At 22.5% G+C, this 20833-nt stretch overlaps 7 protein-coding genes across 7 annotated transcripts; 5 read left to right on the forward strand and 2 right to left on the reverse strand. All coding sequences in view use genetic code 6, as the record gives it.

The window, feature by feature from the left end:
* Positions 1-517: 517 nt before the first annotated feature.
* TTHERM_00535410 (transmembrane protein, putative) lies at positions 518-1336 on the forward strand (the record flags this gene model as incomplete). The annotated part of the gene is made up of 1 exon (XM_001023450.1): positions 518-1336. The coding sequence occupies one exon, from the start codon at positions 518-520 to the stop codon at positions 1334-1336; it is 819 nt and encodes a 272-aa protein (XP_001023450.1).
* Positions 1337-2150: 814 nt separating this feature from the next.
* Positions 2151-5191, forward strand: TTHERM_00535420 (hypothetical protein; the record flags this gene model as incomplete). Its single annotated transcript, XM_001023451.2, has 4 exons — positions 2151-2274; positions 2326-3389; positions 3449-3784; positions 3845-5191. Exons 1-4 carry the CDS (start codon positions 2247-2249, stop codon positions 5189-5191), a joined length of 2775 nt encoding a protein of 924 aa, XP_001023451.2. The 5' UTR covers positions 2151-2246.
* Positions 5192-5516: 325 nt separating this feature from the next.
* On the reverse strand, positions 5517-7353 carry TTHERM_00535430 (MORN motif protein; the record flags this gene model as incomplete). The annotated part of the gene is made up of 5 exons (XM_001023452.2): positions 5517-6188; positions 6260-6294; positions 6367-6693; positions 6749-6963; positions 7088-7353. 5 exons carry the CDS (start codon positions 7351-7353, stop codon positions 5517-5519), a joined length of 1515 nt encoding a protein of 504 aa, XP_001023452.2.
* A 1459-nt stretch (positions 7354-8812) lies between these two features.
* On the forward strand, positions 8813-10907 carry TTHERM_00535440 (hypothetical protein; the record flags this gene model as incomplete). The annotated part of the gene is made up of 4 exons (XM_001023453.3): positions 8813-8930; positions 8983-9060; positions 9115-10766; positions 10821-10907. 4 exons carry the CDS (start codon positions 8813-8815, stop codon positions 10905-10907), a joined length of 1935 nt encoding a protein of 644 aa, XP_001023453.2.
* Positions 10908-11294: 387 nt separating this feature from the next.
* TTHERM_00535450 (hypothetical protein) lies at positions 11295-14620 on the forward strand (the record flags this gene model as incomplete). The annotated part of the gene is made up of 5 exons (XM_001023454.3): positions 11295-12191; positions 12257-12532; positions 12586-12940; positions 12999-13073; positions 13122-14620. The coding sequence occupies 5 exons, from the start codon at positions 11295-11297 to the stop codon at positions 14618-14620; spliced, it is 3102 nt and encodes a 1033-aa protein (XP_001023454.3).
* Positions 14621-15546: 926 nt separating this feature from the next.
* TTHERM_000535459 (EF hand protein, putative) lies at positions 15547-17184 on the forward strand (the record flags this gene model as incomplete). The annotated part of the gene is made up of 4 exons (XM_012799796.1): positions 15547-15651; positions 15731-16620; positions 16689-16773; positions 16837-17184. 4 exons carry the CDS (start codon positions 15547-15549, stop codon positions 17182-17184), a joined length of 1428 nt encoding a protein of 475 aa, XP_012655250.1.
* Positions 17185-17994: 810 nt separating this feature from the next.
* On the reverse strand, positions 17995-20652 carry TTHERM_00535460 (hypothetical protein; the record flags this gene model as incomplete). The annotated part of the gene is made up of 1 exon (XM_001023455.2): positions 17995-20652. One exon carries the CDS (start codon positions 20650-20652, stop codon positions 17995-17997), a length of 2658 nt encoding a protein of 885 aa, XP_001023455.2.
* Positions 20653-20833: the final 181 nt, after the last annotated feature.

Raw genomic sequence — 20833 nt, forward strand, 5'->3', positions numbered from 1 at the left:
TCAATATATTTTGTCTATTTTAGTGTTGAATTTATTTGATTGATTCTTTTTCATTAATATAAATAAAAACTAGACTCAAATTTACGAGACTAAAAAATAAAATTTTGATAGAGATAAAATAAGGTTCCTGACCCAAAATTAAATATTAATATAATAAGTGTTGAAAATTGATTACAAACTAAAATATTAGGGAGGAAAATTAATAAGATTTTTGTTGTTTTTCCAAAAAAAGATACCTTTATATTTTACTATTTTTTTTATGCATCTTTCTTATTTGCTAATGTTTCAAATATTGTGGAAATCGATTGTAAAGATAACAATAAGGTAAATAAAACATGTTAGGCAATTAATTAATTAATTGTATGTATATAAAAGGTCAGCATTTTAATATTTATAAAAGAAAAACTCAAGAAATAAAGAAGAAGTGTAATTTAAATTAAAGGAAATAAATAAACAAGTTATTGAATAAAGTTGAAATATAAAAGTATAAGATTAAAGTATTTGAGATTGAGTGAATATGTCTGATTTAAATTAAAAACTCATAGGCAAACAGTAGGCTAACAATATGACCTTTGACCAAATGACTCTAAAAATAACTTAATAATTGAGTAGCATTACTTAGAAAAACTAAACTCTTATGAAGAAAGCAGAGTCTGAATATGATGCCTAATTCTTAAAAAATTTTGACATATTTAAAAAGCAAATTTAAAGTGAAATTAGCGACACCTAAGAAACAATTAAAATTTTAGTAAACAAGGCTAAAAATTAACCCTAGAAAATGTAAGCAAAAAAATACAGTGATCAAATATCTCAAGAATTTGACAGATATAAAAATAGTGTAAAAAAAATAGTTAACAACTCTTTTGCATAAAAGTAAGAGAATTTACGTAAATCATCAGTCTTAAACAACTCTCGCTCTATTGATAGTGACGAAGGAACTATAGACTAAAGTGGTAGAAACGATTCTAGGTTTGGAAATAAAAATTAATAACAGTAATAACAACAAGCTTAATAAAGGCAATACAATGATTTTATAGATTATGAAAATCAGTTAAATAGGGAAAGACAGGAGGAATTAAATAAGTTAGAGAAAGATACTGAAGGTATCTATAATAATTTTTAGAAGATTGCAGAATTAAATAACTAATAGGGGATAATGGTAGATGTAATTGATGATACTACCTTTTAAACTTAATAGTAGGTTAAGGCTGCTAAACAAGAAATGGTTTAAGCAGATAAGCATCAATCTTCAGCAAAACGCAAGTATATAATATTTGCTTTGATTATTTTGATTGCTTTGGGTGTTACATTGGCTATTGTTTTTACTTAGATGTGAAAACTAATAAATCAATAATTATTCCTTAAAAACATGATTGATAGTTAACTATCTAACTAGCTAACCAACAATAAATCATTTTTTAACAAATTAAATTTAATAAAATCTATTTATCAACAATTTAGAAAATAAAATAATTAGCTAATCAAAGATTAGAATGAAAGTGTATTAAGACAAAAAATTAAAATTATAATTATTATTATTAATAAAAGTCAATTAAATATTATTATTAAAGTTCATTTAGATATCTATCTCTTTATTGAATTTATAATTTTATATATTTCATAAATATTCTTCTAAATTTCATATATTATTTACAACTTTAGCTCTTTATAATTATGCTATAAAAAATAGTTATATAGCATAAAGTAATTAACTGATTTCTACTTTATCCAATTAACTAATTACTTTTAGTTCATTCCAATCAGTGTAATTCATAATTCATGTTATAGAGCAAAATCTTGGATAGCTATCAGATCATTATAAAAGACTTAAACCACTAATTAAATAAATTACATAAATATTTTACTAATTTCTTAAAAAATATCTGCCATTCAACAAACAGATAGAATTTTTTTCATATATTTATTTACTCTTTTTCTTATAAAAAAATAAAAAATGATTAAAATAGCAAATATTTTTCATAATTAATTCTCATATATTTTTTATTTAAAATACTTTTTTAAAAGATTCAATTTAAATTTTTTAATTTTTTAACATTTTAAAATAAATTATTTACTTTGTTTATTTTAAAATTTAGCAATATTATTCGATTTGCTATAGTTATTAAATTATATTTTTCGTTAATAATCAAAGATTTAAACGATCTAATTTTCAAAATTTAAACATCGAAAGGTATTAGTTTGATTAAAAATAAAATAATCCTTCAAAAAAAGTACTTAAATAAAAAATGAGACAACAGTACGATTAAATTAATTGTAAAATTTCTAAAAAAGCACCAATAAATAATTTAATATTTATTTTTTAAGAAATAGGAAATGAAAACATTTCAAGTGATACTCTTTATTTGAAAGAAAGATTTAAAAATAACGTTGAAGATTTTAATAACACTTTACAAGGTTTAAAATAATGTATGGAGTAGATTAAAAAGAATGAAAGAGATGGAAGCACTAACTAAAAGATTGATAAATTTTAGAGAGTTGAATAAATGCTTAATGAAAGAAAAAATAAGTAAAATCTTACTAATAAGAGTATAATTAGTTAAAATACTGAAAGGTTTTACAATAGCTTGTAAAGTCAAAATTATCAATCTTAACCTTAACAGGTTTCAACCATAAACACAACAGCTACTCCTAATAGCAATAATATGAGTGAATCATAAAAAAGCGATTTAAATTAAAAATTATAGCAATAAGAGGATTTCAAAATATCTTTTACAAAAAACAATCCTTAGCTTCAAAAATTTTAGCAAAAGTTTTTAAATGTGCTAGAGCCAGAAGAAAATTTATGTGAAAGCGATGGCAGTAGTTTTTTAAGAGGCGGAGGAGAAGCAGGAGTAGAGGATTTGATAAAAAAATAAACAAAAAGTTAATATGATAACTAATATAAAGATTCTTAAGATAACTTTAAAATTGATAGATAATCAATTGGCTCAGGACTTTCTTGTAGTGGAAACGAAATCTTATAGGGTATCTAACGTTTCTCAGATATTAATGAGAAAAAAGCAGAACAATTTTTGTAGGAGTTCGAAGATGAAGATTCTATAGCTCTACCAGAAAATATATGTAAACTCTTTCCTGATGCTTAATATAGAGGAAATAGACTCTCAGAAATAGAACGTGATTTTAGTAGAAAATCATATGGAAGTAGTTAAAATGATTAAAATTCATGTATACTAGCTTCCTAAAGGTAGGAAACAAATCAAAAGTCTCTTTTATCATGTTAAGATAAAGTCAATCAGACTTAGTAAGATTTGAACTCTGAATAAAGTTCTTGTATCTTGTAAGATTTAAATATATATCAATTCTACTCTAATTAATAACATGCTCTTCCTATTGAAGATAGGTTGTATGTCAAAGATTTAAGTCGTGAAGTAAATATTTTTAAAAATAAAATGAAATTTTCTAAATTCATAATCAAATATAAAATTAGATTAAGATTAAGAATCTTTAAAACTCTTAGCAGAAGAGGTTAGAAGCAGAACTTTAAAAAGTGCCCAAGATTTCAAAACAAAGTGATTAAATTGCTCGAAATTCTGCAAGATTCTAGTAGAATCCTGATCTAGTTTCAAGACTTATGAATGATAAATTGAAATAAGATATGTTAATTAAATAAAAACAAGTTTAATAGCAAATGGAAGACGAGCATAGATTCACATTTGCCCCTTAAATAAATTAAACTTCTTTGAATATGAATCGTAAAATTGAAAATTTATACCAATGGGATTAAAAGAGAAAAATAAAATAGTCATAAGTCTAGAAATAATTGGTAAAATATATTTCATGTCAAATCAATTTTTTTGATAAATCTATTGTTTGTTTATTTTAGGAAAGAGAAGAAGTAGAAAATATTCAAAAAATGAAGTAGTCTACATTTATATGTGAAGGATCTAAAAAAATTGTTGAACAGTAAGTTAGAGGATAATAAAAGATAGAAGATAGATTAATTAGAGAAGGACAATCAATTTAAGCTAGGAAAAAGCTTCAACAAGAAAAAGAAAATATGATGATTAAAGAATTAAGCAATCAAAAAAGCATAAAAAGGTCTTAGTCTCATTCAGGAGGACTAAATTCGTTTTCTCGATAGGATGAAACTATTCAGCTCAATACAACTAATTAAACAGCTAAGAAATAATAATTCAGTTAAAGTAAATAAAATTCTTATGTTTAAGAAAATATAGCAGCAACTCCTAGCTCTTATATATATTATTGCCCTAAATAATAATATTAAGAGTAAAATAATTAAAACATAATATAAGATTAGCTGCAAGATTGCTAAATAACACCTATTCATTAAGATAATTAATAGAATGTTTTAAATTAAAACTATTTAACTTAAAATGCAAAATTATAGAAAAGCTAATCAACTTAAAATTTTACAAAAAATTTTTAGTAAAACAGTTTAACAAATTAACAAGTAAATGCTATCTAATCCAATTAAAATTAATATTAAAATTCTGATGTTTCAGACTAAAATATATAAATACCTTTCCCTTATGTACTATCTTAATAAAAGAGTATTCATCAAAAAGCTTTATCTCTTCACATGGATTCTAAACCTATAACCGAGATTCAATAAAATTAATTACCCCTTCCTCTTCATGCTTACAAAAAAAGTGAATAAATCATACTTCCTAAGAATACTAGTGGAAAAATTAGCGTGGAAAGCTTAATTTAAAGTGCCTAATTTCGTAAAACTAAAATATTCGCATGTGACAATTAGAACGTATTTATACTCGATAAATGTGACACTATCCCTCTTTCTTCAAAAAATCTAAGTAAATATTTTTTTATTTAAATTTATAATAAAAAATATTAATTTTTATTAGCTGTAAAAGATGTAAATTAGCTTATTTGCTAAAAATAGAAATATGAAACAAATATTCCCAACAATAGTAAACAAATAAAATAAAGCTAAAACAGCTATAATTTAAGGTAAGGTTTATAACCCAATAATTCATAAAAAGAAAATATAGTTTAATAAGTTTTCTAATAAAAACCTTTTTCTAAACAAGCTAGCCAAAATAATTTGCTTCAGAATTAAAACACTAACAATTAATTTTTCAAACAAATAAAAAATGAAAAGAATGGTCAAAGCTACCATAGTTAATTTTAAAAAAGAAAGCAACAAAGAACCAACTCATGCTTATCAAATTAATACTTTTCATAGAACTGACTTTGATAATAAAAATCTAAAAAAATTAGAATTTAAATTACTAAAAAACAAATAAAATAATAATAACCCTGAAAATGTGAAGAATAATTATAATTATAAATATACATGTATATGTATAAAGGTGTGTGTAGACAGATGGATGAATATATAATAAATATTTACAAAATTAAAAATTATCTTTCTATTTTTTATAGTGTAATTAAGTTCTAATTATTTAGCATTTTAATTCTATTAATTTATATACAATAATAATATATGAAAAGTAAGAAAGTACTATATTTTTTATAGTTTCTATCAGAAAAATAATTTTTAAAAACCCTCATTATCAATTATAGAACTGTTGAATACCATTACCTAATTGTTATTATTAGTATTAATTATTGTAAGATCCTGCATACTCGTTTTATGGTTAATTATTTATGCTATTTGAAATTCCATTATTATTATTATATCCTCCGTAATTTTTGTCTTAATATGAGTTAGCTGGTAAAGAGGAGTTATTAGGATCATAATATTCATAGTTATTATTATTATTATTATTGTTATTGTTGACGTAATTACCTGATTATTAAAGTCTGTTGTTTTAATTATAAGCATTATTGGCAGTGTAAGAACCATTCAGATCGTTACCTCCATTTTAATATATTTACTCTTTAGTAGGTGAGTAGCTAGGATTTTTAGAAGCATATTAATTTTATAGTTAATAGTTTTAGCATTGTTGCAAAAAGTTATCATATTCTATATCTGAAGGATCAATCCATGAAATTCTTTTACCATCTTCCCAAATACCAACTTTTATGATTCCGTCTTATTAAATATACTTACCACGCCCATGCTACTTTCCATACTTCCAAAAACCTTCATATTGTCTACCATCTGCCCAGAGATATATGCCAAATCCATGTTTTTTATCAAATTAGTATTCTCCTTCATACTTTCTACCATCTTTCCAAGTATATGTGCCTCTCCCATGCATATTGTTATTCAGCCACATACCCTTTTTATTTTATAATGAAATTATATTATTATCTTAGAATTAGAATAGTTTTTTATTTATTTATTTATTACCTCATATTTTCTGCCATCAAGCCATGTATAAACACCTAAAATTTATAATATCAAAATAAATTATAAATTTTAATAATCATTATAAAGTGTATTTATATATATTTTACCGAATCCACTAATTTTGTTATCTTCCCAATTTCCTTAGTATTTAGATCCATCAGGCCAAGTATAAATTCCATTACCATGTTTCTTTCCTTCTTTGTAATATCCTTCATATTTAGATCCATCAGCCCAAGTTTCTACACCATACCCATGCTGTAAATCATCCTTCCATTACCCATCATATTTAGCACCATTAACATGAATGTATGTTCCATAACCGTTTGCTTTGTCATCTTTCCATTCTCCTTCATAGATATCACCATCAACGTGCTAAAATTTACCTTTACCATTTGCTTTATTTTAAACCCAATCACCTTCATATCTTGCCCCATCTATTACAAAAAAATTACTTTTTAATTTAAGGTAACTAACTTTGAAATATAATACCTGGCCATGTTTGTATTCCATAACCATCTCTCATAGCCCCTAGCCATTCTCCTTCATAAACTGCTCCTGACTAAAATTTGTAAGATGGACCTTTTTCTCTTTTGTTAGAGTTGATGAAATTGTGCTAATTAACCATTATTTCTCTGTTCTCATCTTAAGAAAAGTAATGTCTCGCTAAAGGCATCATATCATCTTTGCCTAAGCTATCCTTGTTTCTAAATTAATAGAAGTATTTAATTAATTAACGATAAAGTTACTATTACAATATAAATATTCAGCTGAATAAATATTATTAAATAATATGATAGTAAGAATATTTGTTGAATAGAATAGGCTTACACAGGATATGTAGATTGAGGACCAATAGCAGGTTAGTTATTACCTGCTATTGCAGTATAAGCTGATTAGTTATAACTGCCATAATTATGCGATGATGGGTTATTCTGATGACTTGCAGAGTAAAAGTTTTCTTTATTTTACTAATACTATTATTATTGCTATTAATAATTATATTATTGTTATTGCTAATAATTAGCTCCATTTTTTAACTCATACTAATTGTTATCATTTAGTAGCTGAGAGCAATTTGAACATTCTTAGCCCATTTTAATAATTACCTATTACAGATTATTTTTACTTTTTTTATAATAACTAATTAATCAAATTTTTATTATTTTTTTTCAACGCCTAAAAATAACAAACACAATTTTTAATAATGAATGAATGAATAAATAAATATATGAAAGAATTTGCTCTCAAAAATATTTAATAGCAATAACTATATTTGAATTTTTATAAGCATTTTTTCTTATTTAGGACTGACAGTAATTATAAAGTGATGATAGATAAATTGATAGATAGATAAACTTTTAATAAATGTTTAAACAGCTATTTAATTAATAACTTAAATATATAGCATAATGAATCAATTTTTTAACAATCAATTAGTTTTTTAAACATAAATTTATGCTACCTAACTTGATATCCTAAACAATTTTAATTATCAATTTTGAAAGATTAATTTTAGTTTTTATTTAAAATCATGAAAATATTTTTAAAATACAAAAAAATTATAATAAATAAGAATGACTAAACAAAAAAGTCATGAATGAATAATTCAATACAACTCTAACCATCTTCAATATTATTCAATTAAATTTATAATGACTATTATCACACTTAATTAAAAATCAGATTTTTTACAAATTAAGCAACCTTTAATTTAAAATTTTATATATAAAAAGATATAGTAAGTTAAAGTTGTATTATTAAAGTTTATGTATCACTATCTACTTCTTTTCGAAACCAAATTATTCTATATCAATAAAATAAAATTAACTCTTTAAGGCTCAGAATAAAACAATATTATTATTAATTTTATTTATCTGAAAAAATTTAAATTATTTAAACTTAATATTTATAATATTAATACTAAATGTAAATTTAATAATGTGCTAAATCTAAACTTTTATAAACAAAATAGAATGTAATTTGTATTTAAAATAAAGATTATAAAAGTTAAAGCTAAAAAATATAAATTTAAAAACAAAGCAAAATATCTATTCTAAGTTTTAGAATTAAAAAAGGATCTTATTGCACCAAAGATTTTTAATCTAAATTTAATAAATTTATAAATAGATATTTATTGGAAATACTAGAAAGTATCCAAGATGATCAGGTAGGAAAAACAGTATTAAAAAAATTGATGAATATAAAATTTTTACCAATAACTTCTTTAGCATGGGGAAGGTGGTTGATTTTGATAATGGGGATTTATAGTATGTAGATTTTTTAGAATAAATTTGAATAATTTATAATTATCATTTTATATCTATAAATCATCTTATTAATGTAAAAGATAATCAGAAAAATATTATATCAGTGCTTGCTTACAACTAATCTTAGCTATTGGTTGGACTAATTTTTATTTACTCAAAATCTCCTGATATGATTATATTTTTTGATTATCAATTAATTTTTCTAATTATAAATTAATAGAGAAAGAAGTATTTTAAAATTTTAAGGTAAATATATTTATCCAAATAATAAAAGCAGTAGTTTTGAATGTCTTCTTCTGCCTGCGAACGATTCGTATTTGATGTTTGCTCTGCTAACCCTAACATTTGCAAGACTTGTAAAAATAATAAAGCTATGCATGCTGATTGTGCTCCTGTAAAAAGAGGTTTATACATTTTGCAATTTAACACTCTTGGTAATAAAATATTTTTATAAAGAAATCAAATTTGGTGTTAAATTTTAGGCGCATGATACATTAAGCCAATATAATTCACTGCCTAGTAAAACTGAAAAGAGTAAATATATTTTTCTAAAATAGTTTTTAATAAATATATCCATTTTACAATAAGAAACTCCATTGAATTAGTAAGAAGATAAAAAATAAGAAAATTAAGAATCTTCTATCCAAAAAATATCTTAATAGCCTGCTCCTGCTAATATTACATGCGCAAAACCTAATGATACTCCTGTTTCTCCTTAGGTGCCAAGAAATGAAATAGTTCAACAGCCTACTTCTTAAGAGAACGACCTTTCAAGAAAGGTTTAGTAACTAATTAGAGATAAAGAAGATAAGATTAAATAAAGCTAATTAAATTAATATGCATCAACTCCAAAAAGAGGATCTTAAGCTTCTAACACTCCATCTCAAAGACCTAGCATAGCTTCAGCTTGCTAGTCTATCTGTTCAGGAGATTCTCCTACCTCTTAAAAATCATTACCTTCTAGCAATTTCAGCACTGCAGCTTAAAAATTACAAGACTAATAAGATACATAGTAGTAATAATAATAAGATAAAAATTCTAATTAATTACCTTAAAATGAATAAGATAAAATAAATGAGAATATTTAGAGCGAATTAAAAAGTACAAATAATGAGACCCCTAAAATAAATTAAGAAAAAAACAACCCTCCAACATAGAATGTTCAATAAAATCAAAATTAATAATAATTAGAATAATAAAATGAGAAATAAATATAATAAGATTAATTAGATTTAAAATTAAAGTAAGATAGAGAAAGGTAAGAATAGTAAAAGATCGAAAAAGAAAAATTAGCTGCTTTATTATAAAAGTAGACTCAGGAAACATAAATGCGTAATGAAGAAAAGCCAAAACCTATTTAATCAAACAAAGGTTTAACACTAGCAGAAATTTTAGCAAGATAAAAATAAAAGATTGAATAAACAGATGAAAAAAAAAATACTGCAGCTGTGAGTTCATAATAAAATTAAATACCTTAAATACCTAAATCTAATTTGACTTAAGCTATTAACAGTGAATTAAATAATGTCTCGAAATAGCCTAGTTTGAATTAAGGATCATACACATCTGTTTAAAATAAATCTAATGAAATCAACAATTAGATCAGCTAATAAGATAATGTGAATTCTCAAAAAAATATGATAAATAATTAAAACTAAGTTGAAAAAGTTAGTTTACAAAAAAAGCCTGAGAATTAAGATGACAATTAAAAAAGTAATACAATTATTTTAAAACCAGAGGAAAAAAAAGAGTAAAAACCCTTAAGCACAGTAGCTTAACGTATTTAAGAACTTTAGAAGCAATAGCAGTAATAATAATAACCTTAGATTTATTAAAACTAAAAAGTAAATCTAAATTAGAGAATTGGCCTAAACTCTTAATAAGATAATCAAAAAATGGAAGTTTAGAAAGAATTATAGTCTAAAAATAATATTGTTAATTAAGAAAAGACAGCAAAAACCCCGGAAATAATTGATTAGTAAACTGATAAAAATAATGATTTGGCTGAGAAATAAACTAAATAAGAATAAGATTAAAAAGTTACCACATAAGATATTAAAAAGCCCTCTTCCCTCGTTTAACAATTATAAAACAAATTAGGCAACTTAAACTTTGGTGTTTAACCTCAAATTTCTTAAAATAAATAATCAACTAACTAGAATGAAGAAGTTAATTAAAATGATTAATTGAATATTCCTTTCTTAAAAGAATAAAGTAGTGAATAGAGAGAACCAGAAAAAGTAATAATTTTATTTTTTAATAATAGTATAAATTAAACTAATTTTTTAAAATAGGATTTCTTAGATAGACCTGTGATGAAGAAAAACGTTAGATCTTCACGTAAAATGAATTTAAATGATTTAAAAGATTAAAGTGAATGAAACATTTTTCATCTGTCTGTTGCTCAATTAATTAAATAAAGAAATATAAAATTAAATATTATTAATAATGTTAAAATATTCTAATTAATTTTTTGTTTTTCTTAATAATGATTAAATTTTTTGTAAAGAGAGGCATATATATTTATAAATAGATATGCTTATATAAATCAAATTTAATTTATACTATTACTTTTCATATTAAACGTTTTGCTTTTATTTAGTTGAAATAAACGAATTAAATCTTTTTTAAATAATTTAACATATAATTTTTAATATTTGTTAAAAATCTAATAAAATATATCGTTCGTTTGAGTTAATTAATAATTTATATGTAATTTAATTTCTTATTGTTTGTTTATATAAAAAGTCATTATTTTTATAATAAAAATGTTTAGAGGAACTTTTTAAAGTGATTCTAAGAAAAATGGAAAGTTAGATTTTAGAGGAGATGGAATGCTTTAGTAGTCGTAAGAGATTTATTAAACTCTTAAATAATAATTTGAGATGAGAATAGATTAATATGAGCAAACGATTAAGCAAATTTGTGATAGATTATTGAATGATGAATTAATTGATACATTGAAAAAAGATAAGACGAGTGTTGATTATGTTTAAGTTAGGATTAAGGAAATTATTTAAGAATGCATGAACGATGATAAAGAAAGTGTAATTGAGAAGCTATCTATTTAATATTCGAAGATTAAAAGTGATTATTAATTACTTGATGAGGCATTTAACTAATTGTAGAGCTAATAAGAAGATTTAAAAATAAAGTACGCCTCAGATATTTAACAATATGAAAATCAGATGGTGTCTCTAAAAAATGAAATAGATAGATTGAGTAATTAATAGGGATAAATTAATTAGTCTAATAACTAAAAAGTAAAGAATTTAGAGTCAACCATTGAAAATAAAGCTGCTATTATAAACGAATTGTAAAGATAAATCATAGATAAAAATTAGTATTAGGAATAATAAATCATATTAGCTTAATAAGAAAGCAGCTTTTCAAAAAATCAATCACAATTTTTAGATCCTTAAATATTGATAATAAAAGACTAAGAAATATAAAGTATTAAGATGCAGCTTAGTGAAATGCAATCAAAGTTAAATTAGCAAATATAAGCTTTTTCAAGTTAAGAAGAAGAGAATTTTAATTAAAAGAAAGCAAACAGATTGTTATAAGAAGAAAATAAAAAGCTTAATTTGTAGGTATAGCAAATTACAAAAAACTCAAGTTAGATTGAAAGTAGGCTTAAAAGCGAGTTAGAGTCTTCTTAAAGTGTAAGATAAGTTTTTATTTTATTTTAAAACTACAATATTATTAAATTGTTTTAATTTTTTAAAAGATTTTAAAGCTGTAATTAAATGAAGTATAAGAAAAATTAAAGCAGCTAAAAAAGAAGCACAAACATAAAAAATAATTATTGAAAAATAAGATAAAAGAGTATGAAATTAAATTACAAGAGATGGAATAAGAAGCAATGATTCTAACTGAGTAGCACAGAAACGATAAAAGAAATTTGACAGAGCAAATATAAATAACAAAAGATCATTATGAATACTTGTTGTAGTAGTAATAGACTGATATGGCAAACACTCTTTAAAATATGAATGCTAATTTAGTAATATAAATATATTTTAGATTTATTCATGTTAATTATTTTTGCATAAATAGGAAGAATAGAAAATAAAATTAAGATAAGATTTAACTGAGTAATTCGAGAAATAATCGAAGGCAAATAAACAATAGTATGATTAAGAAATACAGAAATTAAAGAAAAGAGAATATGAAATTCAAAAAAAATTCGATGAATAAATGCATGATTTTGTGATATAAAATAAATAAATATAAAATAATTTCTTCTAAAACAATGATTTTGCGCTAGTTAAAATAGAAAATGAAAAACTAAAATAAGAATTAGCTTCTGTTAAAACTGAAAATTAATTTGCATTGAACTAATAAAACTATACTGTAAATAATTTAACTGAAAAAAATGATGCTTTGGAAGAATAGATTGTTAATTTGAAGAGTATGTTTTTATTAGTTTCGACTTACATCATACATATTTTTAATGTTTATTTTTAAAGAATAATTAGGTAAATAAGAAATTGAATATGAAAAAATGAAAAAACAGTTTGAAAGCTTAAAAATAGATTCAGAAAGTAATAAATATATTTAACTATAATTAATATTAAAACTTTTTTATTTAGCATTAAGTTAGAGATTTAACATTCTCCAAAGAGATAAGGATTAAGCAGTTAATGAAAAAAGATAAATTCAAAAGAATTTCGATCTCCTAGAAAAAGAAAGAAATGATATTTAAAAGAAATTAGAAATTAAAAAAGAAGAATACCAAAATTAACATATTTTGTATGAAAGAGTTTACGAAAAGCTTAACATTACCGAGTAAGAGCTATCAAATATAAAAAATGAAACAGAGCAAATTCAAACATCATTGTTTTCTTAAATTAATGATTTTAAAATATTAAATATGAAGTTAGAAAAGGAAAACGAATAAATGAAAATCTCAATTGAGTTATTTAATGATTACAAAAAAGAATCAAAAGAGCAAATTTAGTCTTTAAGAGACGAAAATAGTAAAGTAAATGAAAAACTTGTGCAATTAATTTAGCAAAATAACAGTAACACCTAAGAAAAATCTTCTGCAATAAGTTAACTGCAAATAGAATTAAAGAATTACTAAATTTAATTAGAAGATAAAGTTCAAAAAATTGAAAAGCTGAAAGAAGAGGTTTAAGACTTTAAAATTAACGAAGAAGTAAGAAAGAGACAAATCCAAAGTTTGGAAGAATAAAGTACAGATTTAAAATAAACTATAAGATAAAAAGATGAGTAAATAAATAATGCATAGCATGACCTAGAAGTTTATAAGTAAAGGTTTTAAATTTGCAAGCAAAAACTTAAGGAAGCTTTCATTTAAATTTTAGATTCTATAAGGTTAGAATAAGGTAAAATTTTATTTTAATTTTTTTTTATAGCTAATAAATAATTATTATTAAAATTATTCGAAGAGAGCCTTAAAATACAGTTTACTAGAAGTATATGTTCATTAAAGGATAATTATGAAGATTCAATATTAGCCATTTAAATGTATACCTAGGGAGTTTTATCAGATTTAAAGGCTACTTAGAATGAAAAAAGTAATTTGGTTGAGCAAATAAAATAATTAAAGTAATAAATAACTGAATAAACGAAGTAAAATACTGCTAGATAAAAATAAGAATCTGAAAATATGCAATAAATTTAAGAGAAGAGTAATTAGCTATCTAAAAATATGAAGTAAGAAATTAGTGAATTAAAAAAAAAGAATAACAGTTTGCTTTTAGAAATCTAAAAAAGTAATGAAAAAATAATCGAATATTAACTAGACTAAAAGAAAACAAAATCAGAAAAAGATAGGATGCAAGAAACAATTGATTCTCTTTGTGAGGAAATTAAACATATACAATAAGATAATAATGAAAAAACAGAAAAAATAAATCACTGGAGAAGTTAAGAATCTATGTCAAATTAACTTGAAATGGAAAGACTATAAAAACTTTGCTAATAAGAACTAAATATATATTAAGAAAAAATAATTTAAATGCAACGCAGGTAGGAAACCATGATAGAATTTTATAATTAATAGCTAAAACAATTACAAAATGATTACTCAAGTGCTGTAAAAAGAAATAATATTTATCAATGATTTTGACCTTCTATATTAATAATATTTTATAAATAAATTTATTATTTAATTTAATAATGAAAATTTCTTGTCAATACTATTTATTTATTGAAATATTTATAACTTTATTCAAAAGAAATCATGTAAAAAATATATTAATTTCCTTTATATATTTCATTTGCTTGTTTTTTTTTCAAAAATTTTTTTTAAATCATGTTTTATTAAAAGATATAAGAGAAATTATTTAACTTTTCCCTCCTAAACATATTCTAAAATAAAAAATTATTTAGTAAGATACTTTCAAATAATATATATTAAAAACTTATAAGAATGACATTATGAGGAAAAATAATATTTTATTTTTATGTAAAAAGGAAATTTATAATGAATAAGAAAATTAATTGTTGAATGAAAAGTTTTAAATTAATGGACAATATTTTTAATAATAAATGAATGAGTATTAAAAAAGGATTTAACAAAAATAAATTATTTTATTTTGTTTAAAAAATTATTATTATTTTAATGAAAGTATTAAACAAAAAAATTTACTGGATCAAAGTAATTTATAGTGGAAACATTTTTTATCTTAACAATAAATAAACAAATAAATATTAAGCATCTGTTTTATTTTTTAAATTGATTAAATGAATTAATAAATTTATTCAAAGTCAATATTTTTAAAGTAATAGATATTCGAGGTAATTTTTTTTAAAAATTCAATTTAATTTACTTAGAATACAAAAAACCACCTAAATTATCAATAATCAATAACAAGCAACCAAAAAAACAAATAAATAAGTAAATATATTAAAGAAATAAAAAATTATTAATATATAAATTGCATTTATTTATAAAAATTACTATCAACGGATAATAGATATTGAAAGCATATCTAAATTAATATAAGTTTATTTTTAAAAGTTTTAAACAAACATTAAATTAGTCTAATGTCATACTATACTCCTAGTCAAAAATTAGCATATAGCCCTTAACTTGTATATTCAGATTAAGTTTACTCAAGCTAATATAATCATCCTTCCACTCATGTTCCTGTAAATAAACAATCTATTTCTTTTTTAATTCTTTAAATAGCAAATAAATGATAAATCAATATTCTAATTTTGAAAATAGCCTAGGTATTTAGGAGATTATTAAATTACTCCTAGCAAAGTAGTATTGTATCAAAATCCAGTAAGTCTAAGATAAGAGTCTCCTGTTTTTGAATAAACTGCCCCATATACATAATAATTATCATACAGTTAAATTATACCATAAACAGTTTAAACTGGTTACTAGCCTGTATATTAAGCAGATTATGATAGAAAATTAGAAGCCAGGGACTCTTCTCCTTTATCAACACAGAATAGCTAAGTTATATATTAAGCATAGAAGCCATCTGAAAGTTATTATGTTGGTACATAATCTAAATTTTACACTCCAATTCACAAAGATTAGCATGAAAGACTGTCTGAAGAAGAGTATATTTATCAATCTGAAAAGTAAAGGGAGATAGATTATCTAAATTGGAAGGCATCTTCAATGAGAAGTAGATCACCTTAGCATTCAACAACACTAGTTTCACCTCCTCGTCCATTAGTTCCCTTAGCAAGTAGTTATGTGCTTTAACCAGGCCAATACAGTGATATCAAGCATAATATTACAAATTATGAAAATAATTTAGTAGCAAATCTTAATACAGAAGAGAAATTTAGGTAGATGAAAGAAGAAATGAATAAATGTTCTTATACTTACTCTCAGATGATTAACACTATATTATATAATTTTAAAGAGATTTTGTAATCCTTAAAAGAAATTGAAAAATGTAAAAATGATTTAATAAACAAAGAGGATTTTAGTATATAAGTATTTTATAATATTCTTAATAACGATAAAAATAATCCACTTTCTGCTGAGTAGCTTAAACTAAGTCTTACTGATCTAAACTTCTCTTCTATTGATGTTTATGATATTGAACTACTTTTTGCTAAGTATTCTAATGAAAGGTCATCTGAATATTTGACGTAAAATATTTAATTATAATAAAACCAATTTGGTTCTGATAAAATTTTTTTCACTTTATTATTATTAGGTTAAATGATTTTAAAAAGTTATTCATTCCATACTATGTGAACTCAAGAAGAAAATACGAATTTGAATCAAGACAAGAATAATAGGTTTCTCATTTTTTAAATTATTGATGGATTTATTATATGAATATTTTTAAAAATAAAATAAAGGAGGTGTCAATAGAGACTTAGAGAATAGCCGCTAGAGTAATAAAAATGCATCTTAGTCTAGAAAATAGCTAAGAATATTATAGATAGTTAATGTCTAAAAGACTTATTGATCTAGCTTACTGCTTTGATTATATAGATAGGGATAGAAAAGGAGTTTTAAACTATTCTCAGATTCAAACATTTTTGCAAGGAAATGATATTTATTTTAATTAAGAGGATGTTAATCTACTCATACAAAGATTTAATAACGCTTATCCTATAGGGCCTTAATTGGACCATATAATTAAATTAAATGAATTTATTTATGAGCTTTCCCCAAAATCGCGTATACCCTATTTAAAAGAGTGATTTATTTATACTTAATTTAACTTTGTAATTGTAATTACTGATATATAAAATATAAAAAATAAAATTTTTACATTTAATCATTATTTATTCTAAATTTTAATTGTATATTTATTTTGGGTTATTTTAATTAAAAAATAGAAATTAATTTGATAATTTTCAAATTTTATGTAATCCAAACAAAAAATAAGTTTGGTAGAGATAAAAGTAAAATTAAATTATTATTTATTTAAAATATTAATTTGAAGATAAATCTAGATTAAAAAAGTTACAAAAATAAAAATATTTTATAAGAAAACTCTTAAAATTTATTTGAAATCTTTTGAGAATTCTACCAGATTTAGATTGTGAGAAATATTAAGCCTTGTAATTTTTTTATTAAAATGATATATTTATTTTAGTAAAAATAATAGTTTATAATAAGAAAAAAATCAATTTTAAAAAAATTTAATTATAATTATTTGAAGTTTTTTTGTTAAGTTTAATAATTTAATAAAATAAAAAAGTGTGAAAGGATTTTAACATAAATGAAATAATTAAATGCAAGGTTTTTATGAAAATAATTCTTTCATAAGATTTTGTGTTTTTAAAATTAATTAATTTTATCTAAAATAAACTCTATATTTAACTAAAATAGTTATATTACTTTACTCTCATTAATATATATTTAACCTATGTAACATATAATTGCTTGTTTAAAAATTTACATAATAGTATTTTTCATTAATAAATAAATTTATATAATTTATAATTCATTTGTTAAAATTTTCAAAATTTTTTTATGCTTGTTGTAAGTAAAAGCAGTTAAATAAATCAGTTGGGTGAAATAGTTTTATACATGAAGTTATTAGTAGTAGTTCTAAATACATTTTTTTAAGTAGCTTTATTTTCTTTATAGGCTGTTGTATCAATATTAAATCGATTTTAACCATTTGAATGCTAAAAATTGTTTTAAACAGTTTCTTTATTAAGGTAATTAAATTGTTCTTGTTATTCCATAGATGGTGATCTCTTGTAATTGGTCAAAAGAAAAGATTAAATAGGGTTTGTATTATCAAAAGTACCTCCAAGTTAGACGATTTAACTGTTCGTTTAATTTATTGTTTGGTTTTTAGTCAATTAGTTTGCCCTCCTAAACTGTTAAGTGGTGTTTGTTAATTAATTAAAAGCTTTTATAGGTGTTGACCGTTTATCTTAGAATTAATTTTTTTGTCTGCTAGAATTTATTCTATTCCCTTCAGCTGCTGTGCTTTGTCTTTGCTATTTTATCTTTTTGTCTTATTACGGAGTCCTAAATACAGGATTGATAGAATCATAATTGCTACTTCTTCTACTGCTTGCTCCGATAAACATAGATGTATTTAATCTTTCCTTTGATCTATTTGTGTTTAGCTGTTATTAATTTTATCTAGAGGATGATATGACTTTATTAATAAATTAATTTTATTGCTCATTCGTGCTATGCTTTTAATATTTCAAAATAGGCAATTTATCTTGTTAGTAGTAGTAAAATATATTGTCTATTTTCTAGTTTTGATTAGCCACGTCAGTCTCAACAGATTTATTCTTTCGAGGCTTATAATTAAATTTTGTTAAAGTTTATCTAAATATCCCATTATATGATGACTAGTTGTTTCTTTAAAACTCCGCTTGAGTTAATTAATCAATTCCTTAATCTGTATTCACCTTATTGTTATTAATTGAAGTATTCATATTAGATTAGTGATCTTAATATTTAAAGTAAGATTAGACAGTAAAAAGTTTCTCTTCTTTTTAATAGCATTTAAAGTTTATATCACCTTTTTCATTTTAAGAACTCAAATTATCTAAAATAGTGCTATTAAATTGTATAGTTTGGTTTTCTTTATCTCTATTCTCTATAAACTCATTATCTATAGTAGAGTCATCTTTTTGACAGTTAGCATTTGAATTACTATTACTTTTACAATTAGATGGGCTAGAAGATTTTACAAGACTGTTTTCATTTTACTTTTTGTAATCTTAAGCTAGCCTTTAAGATAATCGAGGTTAATCTAAATTTCTTTTTAATGAATTAAATTCATTGCTTTCATTAAAATTGTTAATAATTTATTTATCTAATTTTATTTCTTATTTTATAAATTTATTTTCATTACTGTTCTTAATTTAATTTCTATATATTTATAAATTCTTTTTATGTTATCTAAATGAGTTTGTAAGATCATTACCTTCTTAGCATTGTGTTTCAAGGTCTTCCGTTGTATCTTTGATATTTTTTTCAATCTTAGATGAATTTTGAGCTTAATTAATAATTATGGAAATAGAATTTTAGCTATTCCTTTATTAGTTTGAAAGGTTCTTTTTATTTTTCAAATCTTAGGCTAATTACAAATTTGTATTTTACTTATGAAATGGTACAAATTTATCTGGTTATACTATAAGAATATTATTTGTAAGTAATACTTATTTATTACTTTCATTAACTTTATTTGGAATAAAAGTGTTCTAGTTATTTGTAGAACCATTAATTTAAGATAGTATACTAGTATCATTTTTAATAATTTAATGGTCTTTTTATATTTAACAGTTCTCACACCCTAACTCTGTTAGATTATAAGTGGAGAACTTTTTATCATTATCTAACTGCTGTGAGATTTGTATTTAATTCTATCCATAAATATATTATTAATTCTTAAATTATTTTTAATATTCATCTCCATGTTAGTAATAAATAGATTCATTCATAATATTATTTAAAAAAGTATATTAACTTTTATCATCATAATTAGTTTTGAGAATGCTTAGATTGGTGTTATTAATACTTCCTTAAGTAATATTGCTATCTATTTTGTTATTTCTATATATTTTTTCTCTTCCTTTAACAGAAGAAGCTTCTGAGCACTAACGAATAGAACTAACATTTTATCGTTTACCAATTTGGTTTACGTTGCTATTATTATTATTATAAAAATTTGATGTAGAATCTAATGACTAGTTTCGTTAGCTTTTGTCTTAAAAAACATTCTTTTTCATAAAAATTTAACTATTATCAATTTCTTAATAAGGCTAATTTTATTAAGTATAACTAATGCCTGTTTCAATAATCTCTTTATTACTATTAATTTCTGAGATACCGCTTTGAATAATCTAATGTCTATAAGGTTTAGCATTTATATTATTTTAATTAACTACAAATATCCTTCCTAATCTTTAATCTTATTCTAAATTTTCTTTTCTAAAAGAATTGATTTGGTTTTTTTTATGTCTGTAGCTTTCTTCATCAGTCAAGCAAATGTTTGTTGTTGTATTTAATTTATTAGCTTTTGGACTATTTTTAGTTGTTGTTTAATATTATTGAGAACATTTATTTGTTTTTATCTGTTATTAGAATAAATCACTAAAGCATTTAATAGCATTAGTTTAAGAGCTATCATATGAAGGAGTATCATCCCATCCATCAAACGCTTATGGGTTAATTTATCCTTCTTCCATAGTAATTCTATATTTAAATTATAATAAAAGTTTGGCTGAAGTTTTTCAAAATCTTAACTTTTCTTACTCAATTTGTTTATTATTAATCAAATACTGATCAATTTAATATAAATCACTGATATTATTTATTAGAAAATTTATTTGCTTATTTTATACCAAATAATCAAAATAGCATTTAAAT

This window comes from Tetrahymena thermophila, assembly GCF_000189635.1.
Source record: "Tetrahymena thermophila SB210 genomic scaffold scf_8254428, whole genome shotgun sequence".
NCBI lineage: Eukaryota > Ciliophora > Oligohymenophorea > Hymenostomatida > Tetrahymenidae > Tetrahymena > Tetrahymena thermophila.